Source organism: Lissotriton vulgaris, chromosome 1_2, assembly GCF_964263255.1.
Source record: "Lissotriton vulgaris chromosome 1_2, aLisVul1.2, whole genome shotgun sequence".
In the NCBI taxonomy this organism is placed as follows: Eukaryota; Metazoa; Chordata; class Amphibia; order Caudata; family Salamandridae; genus Lissotriton; species Lissotriton vulgaris.
In genome coordinates this window covers 312,128,618-312,141,631 of record NC_141686.1, presented here as the reverse complement: position 1 = coordinate 312,141,631, position 13,014 = coordinate 312,128,618, and the positions used below count along the sequence as shown (strand labels likewise).

General features: G+C 45.0%; 1 protein-coding gene across 1 annotated transcript in view; it reads right to left on the bottom strand.

Annotated features, from left to right (window-relative positions):
- The window catches only part of CD6 (CD6 molecule), a 187,389-nt gene that overhangs the window by 22,362 nt on the left and 152,013 nt on the right, over positions 1-13,014 (bottom strand). Inside the window, exons 10-11 of the mRNA XM_086952646.1 lie at positions 8,868-9,059; positions 5,531-5,659 (exon numbers count right to left, since the gene is read on the bottom strand). Coding sequence (XP_086808772.1) covers positions 5,531-5,659; positions 8,868-9,059 — 321 coding nt within the window. The remainder of the gene's footprint in view (positions 1-5,530; positions 5,660-8,867; positions 9,060-13,014) is intronic.

Sequence of the window (13,014 nt, the reverse complement as noted above, 5' to 3'; positions counted from 1 at the left end):
ACCTGGAAGGAGCATCTTGACCATTTAACCAACATCTTACGGGCCCTACAAAACGCGGGCCTACATGTAAATTCAAAAAAATCGAGGGCTGCTTTCCCTAGGGTAAAGTATTTGGGATTCATGTTGGGCGAGGGGGTCATCGCTCCTTAGGAGGAGAAAATAAAAGCAATCACCAACACCCCCTTCCCAACCACAAAAAAAGAACTGCGGGCATTCCTAGGTCTGATAGGATATTACCGACGGTTCATCATGAACTTTGCAGAGACCGCGGCTCCCTTGACAGACCTTCTAAAGAACAATTCTAAAGACAACCTAGGGAAGAATCCTTCCACGGAGGCCTGTTTAGCCTTTGAGCGATTGAAAACAGCGATCACATCTAGTCCTGTATTGATACCCCCGGACTTTAACAAGCCCTTCTCCCTGGCCACTGATGCCTCTGACGTGGGGATTGGGGCGGTGCTGTCGCAAACGGGTGATGATGGGTTGGAACACCCCATTCTCTTCATCAGTCGAAAACTGCATCCTAGAGAAAGTAAATACCCCACGATTGAAAAGGAGTGCCTGGCGATCCGATGGTCAGTAGACAAACTAAGGTATTACCTGGAGGGCAAGCCTTTTACACTGTTCTCGGACCATGCTCCGCTACAGTGGATGCAGAGGACCATGTCCCAAAACTCCAGGGTATTGAGGTGGTTTCTGTTTTTGCAACCCTTCTCGTTCACACTAGTCCATAGGAAAGGTGTACACAACGGCAATGCAGACTTCCTATGAAGAACACCCATTCTCCCCGATCGGGAGAATCCTAGGGGGGGGCAGTGTAACGGGGTCGGGTTGGGCTGCCAAGTGGAATGGTGGATTCCTGATTGTACCCCTTCTACTTCACAGACTACAACTACGAGGGGGGCCTGGGACGCGGAACCACCCGATGAATCGTCCACAGTTCCCTTTAAGTGGGCGTATGAGGACTTCCCGGAGGACCCGCCTACCTCTGACGTCGACGATCCTGGATGGGTGAAAACGGGGGAAGCCCTGTACGCAGCGTGTGACGTCACCAGCGCACCGAGGGACGGAGGACGCGAGGAGAACCGAGCAGAAGAAGAAGACGAAGGAGAAAACGGAAGGCGAAAAGAAGAAGGAGAGCCAGGAGGCCAACGACCCTGTGTTCCGCCGTGCCACGCTCCCGAGGGAGGAGTGTGGCTCAGCCAGGTACGGCGGCGTTGGGCGGCTTGGGTGGGGAGGAAGAGTTCCCCGTGTGAATAGTGTTAAAAAACCCCTGTGTGTACCTTCCCTCTGTGTTTCCCGTTCCCTTTCTAATTCCCGTTACCTACCTGAACCGCACCTATCCCGTTTCTCCTCACTCGTTCCCCCTCCCGTTACAGCACAGAATCACTAGCGTGTTTGTACTATACACCGGTGTCCCTCACTACCACGGGTTCCCTTGGGTGCAACAGCTTGTCAGATAAAAAGACTAACGGCGTCCCTCTGTCCATTTCCTTTCTTACATGTGGATATGACGGGGAGAGCAACGCCATAGACTGGGACCTTACTGGAGTGACGACATCCGGCTTGCCAAGAAGACATCACTCCTCCGACATCCATCTCTGAATAGCGGGACTTTTCCTATCAACTGCCCTGCATGCCCCGAAGACCACCACCACGGATAAAATAGAGTTTGCGAGGGAGAGACTAACGTTCCGCACAAGACGCACCTTGAAAATAAAACCTAGTTTAAAACGATATACGGGTCAAGTGTCTGTTGAGCCAGAGTTTGTTACCACCGCAAGCGTTCCCAATCCCCCTGCCCAGCCTACAGTCTTTGAGAACCTTGAAGATTAATTTAGATGGGTTGGGGCTATTCTGAAACTCCAAAGCACAGTGTGCGGCCCAGGTTTGACAGATTGCCCTGTGATAGATCTTAAGCTGGGTAAAATACAAAGATTTCAAAGTGGGATCAAAGGATTTCCTCCACGCCCTCTCAGCTTGCCGGCACGTTCTCTTAAGCTCGGCAAGAGTATCGTTATACCATGGGCTGGGAACTTTAGCATGGCATTTCGACCAGCGCATCGGTATCAGAGAGTCAAGGGCGGCCAGGACCCAGTTACAAAACTGCTCATATCCTTGTTCCACATTCAGCAAATTGCCCAGGGGATGTACCTCCAAGATCTTAAAAAACTCCTCCAGTTTGAGCTTATGCCAATTTCTTTTAAGGATCAGTCTGTCCACAGGTTTAAATTGTGGGTCATCTGTAGGACATGACACTTTAACCAGCAGATGATCAGTCCAACCTACCACCATCGGGTCAGAGACCCTAGCCCGTTCCAGTGTGGTAAAGAAGGGGTCAAGGATATGACCTCCTATGTGGGTAGGGGAGGTAACTAGTTGGTTCATTTGCATGGCTTCAAGGTCCGCTAGCAAGGTGTTGATAGGTGCTGATGACCTCTGATCAAGATGAATATTGAGGTCTCCTACGATGTTAAAATTGGCACATCTTGGAGCTAAAGAGCTGACCACGTCAGCCAAAGCGGCCGTAAAGGCGGTGTCGTTACCTGGCGGGCGGTAGATAAGCATACCGCTAAGAGTAAACTGATGACTGAAGGCTACCTTAAAAGAAGCGCTCTCACACGCTGGTAAATCAAGAGCTTTCCATTCAGCCGGGAAGCAAGATTTTAATACCATTGCTATGCCGCCCCCTCTAGAGGTGCGGTCCTGAAGAAAGCTCCATAGACCCAGCTGGGCGCAGTGGGGCTGAAACATGTCGACCTGATTTTATCCAACAGTATAGAGGATCTAGTAACCTGTCCCATATCTACACACCAGCATTTGTATTGATCCTGAATCATCTTTTTTGTAATAAATTGATTGACTTGAGATGTCCCAGAGATTTTTAATTCACATCCCTTTTTTGAGCACTTAAAGACACTTTATCGGGACACTACTACGTATCCAGTGGTTTCCTCCGGGTGGAGGTGAGCATACAACAAAGGAAAACCTGATGATGATGCACCAACGCATCGTAATTGGCGGAGAACCAAGATATACCGCCTACCAACTACGTGCGTGTATGAGGGTTTTTATTAAGAGAACAAAAAAACCCTGGAAACGTAGGGCCCGATTCACAGAACTAACTTAAGACAAAATCCTAAACTTACTACTTTTGGTATTCACTGAAGTTAGGATTTTGACTTAAGTTTGTCTTAAGACAGACTTAAGACAGACTTAAGACAAAATCCTAACTTAAGTCTGTCTTAAGTCTGTCTTAAGACAAACTTAAGACAAAATCCTAAATTCTGTGAATACCAAAAGTAGTAAGCTTAGGATTTTGTCTTAAGTTAGTTCCGTGAATTGGGCCCCATGTTACAAGTGGTCCATTCTCCCCCATCTTGATAAAATAAATCTTTTGCCAGGCACAAACCTCTATGTTTAATAAATATAAGTCACCTTTAAGTTAGGCCCTAAACACTCATAGGGCAGGGTGCATGGTATGTAAAAAGCAGGACAGTGTATTTAAAGTTTACATGTCCCAACATTGGAAAACCCCTGAGGTGTTTTTTGCACAGTGGCAAGGCTTGCACTTCCATACTGGTTTACCTTATTGCCTTTAATAAGTGCTGAATTCAGTTTGGGAACTGCTAGAAAAATTCTTCATCCACTCATTTTAATTGGAATTTAAAATCCTCTTAGTGGTAATGTCGAAGTTACTACTTTGAAGATGTAATTGTTTGAAAGTTGGCATTTTCCTGCCTAAATCCTCCATTAGCCTTTTCAGAGTTAATTCCCAACTGTTGCCTGGCATCCTGCTGGGAGCTGTGAATGGCCATCAGGAAAGGTAACAAAGGGGTCTGGCCTGGGAGGAGGTGTGACATCCTCCTGTCAGGATGGCCTGGTGGACGTACCCATCATATGTAAGCGTCAAAGCAACATCTCTGTCACAGGCAGATGTGACTCATGCCGAGGCCTGCCTAGACTATTGTCTAAGTAGCTAGAGTGGCACAATCCCAGTGGGGAAAAACCTGTCCTAGAACTGGTTTGAAGGGGGGGTTCCTTATTTTCATTGGCAACACCTCCCAGATATACCCAGAGCTATTTACAAGGGGAGAAAGATAGAAGATAGGTTTTAGGTAAGGGGCAGGCACTGTGTGATAACCTACATTGCAAGTGCTGCAGATGCGGGTAGGGTCACCCCTGGAAACTTCTAATCCATTTGTTAGGGGATAAGTAGGTGTTCCCCATTCCACATCCCGGCACAGCCTACAAACGTGACATGCCTCAGTTCCCTTTCCCAAACTTTCCTGACCCTGAGAAGATTCATAAGCATGACTTCCCTGCTGTCTGATGAAGAGAGACTAAACCTGCTTGCCTTAAACCCAGGACCCCTTACGTGACTCCAAGAACCAGTTAGCTGACTTCCTGTTTGATCTGCCGGGACACAACAAGCATCCAGAGGTTTTTCCTGCTTCTCAACTGACCAGACCCAAATGGATCTGACTTGCTCCTCTCAGCTGGCCTCTGTGAGAGTGATGCTTGACCTGCACATGCTGTCATCAAGGTCCAGGACCCCTGACTGGAGTCTGAGGGTGCTTCCCTCTGCCTAACTTAAGATTTCACTTGATCTGACGCAGAGCGTCCCAGAGCCTCACATCACCACACTATACAGCCCTTGATTGGTGTCTACACCAAATCAGATGCAGAACAATGCAGAGACTCGCATTGTCGCACCACACAGCTCCTTGCAACGTAGCCAGAAGGTACACTTTCCAGTGGGACAAACCTGATCCTGTATCTGGCGGCGCTCCTTCTCAGTCAGTATGAACATTTTAATTTGTTCCAGTCTGACTTGACCAGATACTCACTGGTTTTGCTTAGCGCCTTTTGGTTAGATTTCACCTAAATTTGTGTTTCTACTGACTGGAGTTTTGTCGTTTAGCGTAATTTTATTTATTTAAATATTCTCTAATTTTCTAAAATGGTGTGGGATTCTTCTTGTGTTGAATTTTCACTTCATTACTGTTTTATTGCTACATAAATACTTTACACACTGCCTCTATGTTAAGCCTGTCTGCTCCTTGTGGTTGCTACCAGAGGGTTAAGCACAGGTTTATTTAGTGACATTTGTGGTTCACTCTGACAAGGATTGTGATTATTATTTAAGGTGGGTTCTGACTCTCCTCAACTAATACTCCAATCTCTTACAAAGAAATGTGTTGGCAAGAAGGTTTTTGGAAGGACTAGAAGAGACAGAGGAGTTGCCGATTATAAAAAAAATTAGAAACTGCTGTTTAAATAGAGATTACAGAATCCCATGTATTATATACATATCATAGATGGTATAATGAGCTGATTTGTGGATAACATGGCCAACCTGGGAAATCAAGCACTCGGCCCCATAAAAAAGAAGTAACAAACACATGTATGTGATGTGAAAGGATGGGTGTGGAGGCCAAATCATGTTTTTCTGAGTTTGCTACTTATGAGGTGAACAATGCACACATTGCCTATTAGAGTATGATACAATAGTGTGAAATCTCCTTACAGTGATAGGTGGGTTCTGGAGGGACTTTAGAAAACGATGTTGCGCTGAGAGGACTGTTCACGTGTTCTTGCACCGGGTCCTTTTGCACATGGGCTATGCTTGAACCTGGATTTTGGTCTCGCTGGCCCCCTGCAAGACACAGAGAGAAGAAAGGAATTGCATCAAGGAAACAAACCAAAGAACTATGCGGAGCTGTATGAAGAAGAGAAAGAATGTCAATAACCATCATCATGGAATTATAGTTTAGATTTGTATTATGATGAATTTAATTCAAAGATGTTCGCAATCTTTTCATTTTATGGGCAACACGTGTGTCAACTTATGTGTGACTATTTTATCAAGTCAGTAGATGTAACACACAGAGGTGGGTGAAACTCTGGCTATGTATGCATCCCGTGAAATAAAAAAGGGGACAGAAGAGCTGGTTATTTAAAGAGGTCCTACTCCTAAGCTACTCCAAGTACTAATGTAAATAACAGTAAGGAGTCCGTTCCTCTATGGGGCAGATGCACTCAAGGTTGCTAACTGACTGGTGTTCAAGTCGCTGGGAGATCTGAATTTCAGATCGTAATGCCCTCACACACCTGTTAGGGTGTCATTCTTCATCATAGGGCGCTCCTCGTCAGACCCGCGCCGCAATGTCTGACGGGCCTGGTGGCTTCTTTGTTAGAGTTCTTCTGTTCTGAGGACGGCGTATGTGGTGGGTGGATGTGGGCTAAAAAGAGGTGACAAATAGTGTGTGCAAAGTGACTAGATGACTTTAAAATAGGCACCAGACCCAAGAACGTTTTTTTAAAAAAAGGACTAAGTAAAAACAGTAGAGCTATTAGGAGGTCATTAGGTACCAGGGTAGCTTTAGGTATGCGTGGTCAACATGTTTCGTGCCATAGGAGCCCAAAAGCCGAGCGGCTCTTCATCAGGACCAAATTAAACAAATACCAATAAGATCCAGAACGTGTCTCCCCAACGTCTGGATAAATCCAGACGTCTGGGAGGCGCGCAGGTGAGCCGGCATTGCCCGTGCCTTTGCTTCGGTGGTCCATCCGGTGGTCGGGTCCCTCCCCTTTATCTATGAAGTAATATCTCTCCTCCTTCGAGGTGGAGACGCACCTCTAGTTGCTTAAACGGGATCAGGCATACTTCATTCGGACATCCCCATCTTACGCGGAGTCCCTCCCAGTCCTCATTTTTTGTGGATCTTGTTGGTTTTTGTTTAATTTGGTCCTGATGAAGTGCTGCTCAACTTACTTGTGGAAAAACATCGATGTTCCATGCCTTGTACACACTCAGGGGACCTGCTGCCCTATACAGGGCCAAGTCTGAGTAAAGATGATTTGACTCCTTCAAGCCACTCACTAGAGATATATACAAGTGTTATATTAAACGCCAATGATGCCATGTAACACTAGTTTCTCAAACCAACTTGTAAATTTTGTTAACAATTTATTTAACAATAGCAAAGCACTGAGGGGGCAGATGAGACACAGGCCATCCCACCTCCACAAGAAGATAGCATGTGAGCACCGCTCTGGGCCCATGTCACACTGTCCACAAAGCTAAGCACAGAGTACACCAGGGAACTTACAGGAGTTCTGAGGACATTTCATTCAGTCTTCTCAGTCCTCGCATATGTACACTATTTGGTAGATTAAATAGATACACGCTCTTGTGCCAAACGCCATGCCCGTCTTTGCAAAGATGGTTGACGAACATGTAAAACGTGATCATTGGAGTGGCATCTGGTTCATGGAAGCCTTCTGTGGTTTTACTTCCATATCTTATAAGTTGATCAGATTTTCTGCACATTATTGGCCCTGCCGCCAAGTCTGATGGCCACTCCATCTTTGGAGCAGACAACTCGTTAGGGTTTCTGAGCCGACGACTGTCAATGAAGTGAACAGTTTAATTGGCAAGTGGTTGTAAGCCCACGGCCTAAGAAAGGTTGACTTTCGCCATCCCAAAAAGATTTTACAGATTCACTGCATCCCATTTAGATGATGAATGCACTGGCAAAGAAGCAGAACTGGAACATTGGTGCTCCTGTGAGACAAAGGGGATCTACCTCAAAAGATGATGTCCCTTATAGGACACATATGGGAGAAAGCTAAGGGGAGTCAGTCCCCCCCGGATAAAGGCTCTGAATTTAATCAGCTAAGAAGGTCTACAATATTTCTGTTGACAATAATAAAAATATGACATTTTATTAGAATACACTATTCATCTCCAGCTGACTCACCAAATGCCTGCAGCTCCTGGCACATACCTCTGCTGTCTTCCTCATTCCACCCTCCAACATTTTCCCTTCACCCACATTACCAGACTCAAACTTCGAGATTCACCCCTCGTCCAGCAAACAAAATAAGGCTGGTGGAGCACGTGTCAAGCCAGATGCCATGGGAGAGTCTAGAACCTTCTCGCATCACCAAAAAACTACTGACAATGTGTATGGTTCGCCTACAATGCTAAGAATAATCAAACGATTGACAGAAAGCCTAGAGTGTCAAACGAGGACTATTCCACCATGGGTACGGTTGACACTCAAAGATCTGCAGACACGGGAATGTGGAATGCTGGACATTGGTCTGTGAATCACAAATGAGCTATGTGCAGTCAAACGGAACTCATTAGTGTCCTCCTGTATACAACCCCCAGGAGCTATGTTGGTCAACTCCGGCCTGTACACAGAATACCCCACAACAACCTCTCTGTTTATAGCATGGACGCCAGCGTCCGTCTATGAAATATCTACCATAGGCAGTTAACTTTCAGAAGTGCAACATACCAAAGCTGTCCTACATTTTGACAAACTATATCATCACTGCCCCTTTCAAGGTGTGTAGGGGCATTCCCACGCAACTGAAAGGCACCTTATCAACATTACATAAAACATTAAAAATTGCTTATTATATGCATAGAAGCTATAGGTAGCCTTCTAGCCTTTATTGGCTAGTGGGAGCCCTGTAAACTTGGCAAAGCACAAAGAGGAAGGAGTCCGAATTCCCAAACCTTTAGTTTCAGGACAGAGCCAGGAAATCACCCACTACAAGGAGACGCAGAACAAGCACACCAACTAAATGTGGATGAGATCTTCTCCCCTCTCACTCAGAAGACACGTCTGCATTGGAAATAAGGCCCTCCTACTTGTCCTGTTTCTAATCCCTCGGCCTCCACAAGCTCTACATTTTGTTACTATTTCAATGTATTGTCAAGCGCTCTAACACCACTTTGATGAAGGTGCGCTATATGAATAAATAAATACTTGCAGGAAGGAGCTCCCATTAAAGTGTATTCTGATAGAGGGCACAACTTCACAGAGCAGTCAGATGTCATTACGTACCAGGAGGAGGCCGCAGCTTCTGAGCGTAGCTATGATTGGAAGGCGCTGGGGGGACCGTAGAGGCTGCTGGGTAAATGATAGGTTTGGTAACATTCTTCCTGATAGGACCGCTGTTCCCATAGTCCTCATCAGAGGACATACTGATGGTGTCACCTTGAGTCCTGCAGCGCTGGATGGGAGACGAGTCGGGAACTGAAATGGAAATGTGAGGCTTGTAGTGCTGAAAGAGTCAAGTGCATACACATAACACACTGAGTGAGGCTTGAGGTCTAGTGTGCAGTGCACAATAGATCTGCTCTCCAGCTCTGCGTAGTTTATATCAGTGTCCCACTTCTGTTTACATTTTTTAAATGTTAAAGCCTTTTCTATGTTGTCTTTGTCTGTCTCTGCTTTCTCATGCTCTCTCTTACTCTCATTCTTTCACTTTTTCTTTATTTTTACTTCTCTCTTTCTCTCTCTCCATCACTCTTTCTCTCTCCAGCTAATCATCACCACTTCCCATTTTCATCCCTTCCATACACTTTCTTTGGACCGGCTTCCCCTCTCATCACATGTTGCCTTTATCTCTTCCACCTTTTTCATTCCTTCCCTGCTAAGCTTTCCCCTGCTACTTTCCCTGCACTTTCTCCAGACATTGCTCAATGCCCGTGCAAAATGATGAGTCTCACATATAAAAAACTTTCAATGACACATTTCACTCCTTTGAAATAACTAATCCATCCTAAGTGTATTTCCTCTTTAGTCTCATAAAAAACAAACCTTTTCAATGACCTTGGGGTTCTGTCTGCCTGTGTGGAACTAGATAGGGATAGTCAGAGGGGTGTGTGATACAACACAGGCGTTACACAGATGTGTGGGGTGCTACTGACTCACTTTATTACTTTTGTCCTGTCCACGTATCGTTCTACTTATGGCATGAGATGGTGGACACTGGGAGGAAGGTAGAACATCCTGGACTGCAGGAAGGTCAAACCGCACTCCAAGGGTGTTTCCAGTGGTTGGCCATCAGGATATAGAGTACAGAAATACCATCCTCAAAATATACCATAGCCAGAATATTGACTACTACAATGTTCTGAAGGATAGAAAATTTAAACAAATATAGAACTACTATTTCTAACTCCAGATCTATTTTCCTTGATGGTATACATGTGTAATAAATAAAGCTAACTGTGTAATGTGGGCCTTTATCGTCAACAAGGGGTTCTGGTGACATTTATCATCCATGAAGCGGAAGGCCAGGTGACATTTATATATCAGAAGCCTGAGACGGCAATACAGGACCATATAAATGTAACCTGAACCCTGACTTGGCAATATAGGACCATATTATGCAAGTTATGTGTTATGCATTTGTTAGATTGCACAATTTAATAATTAAGATTTACAGCATTTCACTATCTTCTGGTCACTGTTCATTGCTTGCTGGGACTACAATATTTTAAGGAATGTGTGTTTTTGTTGGGGATAGCGTGCTAATATTTTCCATGTGTTATATGGAACAATGTGTATCACATTTTAAATGCAAAGCTCTTTGCAAGCAAATTGAAAATAATATACATTCTAAAATGGGATTTTCTTCTGTTGTATATTGAAACTAAAGATAAGGTTCAACAAGACATATATAGAAAAGTAAAAACAGTGCAATATGGGACAGAATAACTAATACTCTGTTTAACTTTTTATATGTTATGGGGAACTAAATATCCTACAATTGAATTAGGCACTGTGAATTATGGAAAATAATTCACAACTAGACCTCCTTTCTGTAAAATATGACCTTTGAAACCTCTGACAAACATTCACTAAGTAGGCTTTTCATTGGAAAATCAAAGTTATATAGGCTTGTGGCCTAAAGTAACAATAGCTCACGCCGCTGCCATGTAATTTTCTATTATCAACTATGTCATTTTAGATGTTGAAGTGATGTTATCAATGATGCAATAGAACGTGTCTTGAGTGGTGTAATATGTGAGGTCATTAGCACTGCGTGACGAGGGCACAAGCTATAGTTACTTTAGGGCACGAGATATAGTTACTTAAGATCACTATAACTGGCGAATTTCAAGGGTTTTGTTAGTTTAAAATTGTATATTTGGAACTGACATTTTCACCTAACTATAACATCCCTTTTTCAGTGACTTACTGAACCTTTTTTTATGTAAATTAACACATTATTACAATTCCGAACTATAATTTTACTTTGACCTTTTTTCAGTGAATTTCTATGTTTTTTTAAAAGTAAAGTAAGAAGTCCATAGAAATGTGCAAGACCCTGTGTACCCCCCAGTCCAAATTATAAAAAACAACCCTGGGGGATGGGGTCCCCAGTGCCTCATTGTGGCTTGGGGAGGAGGCCCACCACCACTTCCCTAAAAATAAAAGTACAGCGACACCCCCGACCCTGGCCCGCTCCGGGGCTTATTTTTTAAAAGACGGAAAACTGTGGATCCCCCACTGTGTAAAATACATACAGATATATATTTTTTACTTAAATATATTACCTACTGGCGGTCGCCAGTAGGTAGTTATAGTTAGAACCTAGTTTCCATAGAAAAGTCATTTTTTGATTTGCTGATAACTTTGGCGTTGTTTGACAAATCTTCGCAAAATTTTACAAAAAAAATGTTTCATCCAGGTCAGCTACTATCCTGAAAGTTTGGGGGTGATTCGTCAAGCGGGGCCTGAGAAAAAAGGGGAGTCCCAAAAAGTGTTTTCTCCATGTTAATTTCCATAGGAAACTGTAGCCAAGGCTACAGCCCGAACTGATGAACGGAATCACACCAAATTTTGCAAAAAGATAGCGCTTGTTTCAGAAAGCGACCTTTTTTTAAATGGTGTAAATCCATTCAGTAGTTGCTGAGAAATTCAAAAATAAGAGTAAAAAAATCAATGTCCCATTGAAAACTTTAGCCAAGGCTACAGCCCGAACTGCTGAACGGAATTACACCAAATTTGGCAAAAAGGTACTGTGTGGCTCTGAAAGCGACCTTTTTAAAAATGGGGTAAATCCCTTCAGAAGTTGCTGAGAAAATCAAAAAATAAAAATATCGATATCTAGAGGCGCAGTGGATCTGTGGACTCTCCCGACCACAAGCTTTATTCTAATTGGCTGTCAACACTTCAAACCAGGAAGTGTTGGCAGCCATCTTGTGACTCGGTATAACTGAGTCACAAGAAAACAGTGAAACAAATGCGAAAAACAAGAAAAGGGGGCAGGGTAGAAACACCCTGACCACTAGGCCTGCTCAGGGGGTCCCACAAGGACCCCCAGGGTCAAAAAAAGCATTAAAAAAAAAAATAATCACCCGATATTGCGCTGGGGCCGCGTATACGGACGAGAAAAAAATAAAAAAATGAAGTGCGGGCTCCCGTGCTTTGATGTATTGAAGCGGGGGCACTGAAAAAAATGTGTGGGGGGGCCCAATCCCGCCTCACTTCCCCGGGGACCGCCACCTCCCCAGGCCTTTATTTATGAGTTGCGGGGGGCCATGCAGCCCCCCAGCAGCCCTGGGGACCGCCACCCCCCAGGGCTAATTGTTAAATGTGTGTGGAGCCTCCAAGGCCCCACCAAGCCCGGGGGTTTTATTAATTATTTGCAGGGGCACACGCCCCCCACTGCCCGGGGCTTTTTTATGAAATAAATAAACCTGTGAGGGGGCTCAAGCCCCCCCACATGCCCCGGGGACCGCCACCTCCCCGGGGCACTAATATGCAAATGTGGTGGTCCGTTAGGACCCCAAGCCCCGGGGACCACCACCCCGGGGCTAAGCACTAGGTGGGAGGCGGGCCGCACGACCCCCCTCCTGGAGCCCTTCATGGCCCTGGGGACCGCCACCGCCAGGCCTGACTCCTGCAGTGTCCGGGGGTGCCCACCCCGGGAAACTGGTGTTTGCTACGGCAGGGTAGGAGCCATGCGGCTCCTGCCCTGCCTTATCATATAGTGGTTTGGATTTTGTAAGCGAGAGCAGGTTTCCTGCTCTCGCTTACAAAATCCAAACCACATTGCTTTTCAGTGATGTCATTTCAGGTGTCATCAGTGATGTCACTGACCATGTCATAAATAATGTAATATGTGACGTCATCAGCAGTGCATTGCGGGGGCGCGAGTTGTAGTTAGCTGAACTAACTATAACGGGGGAATTTC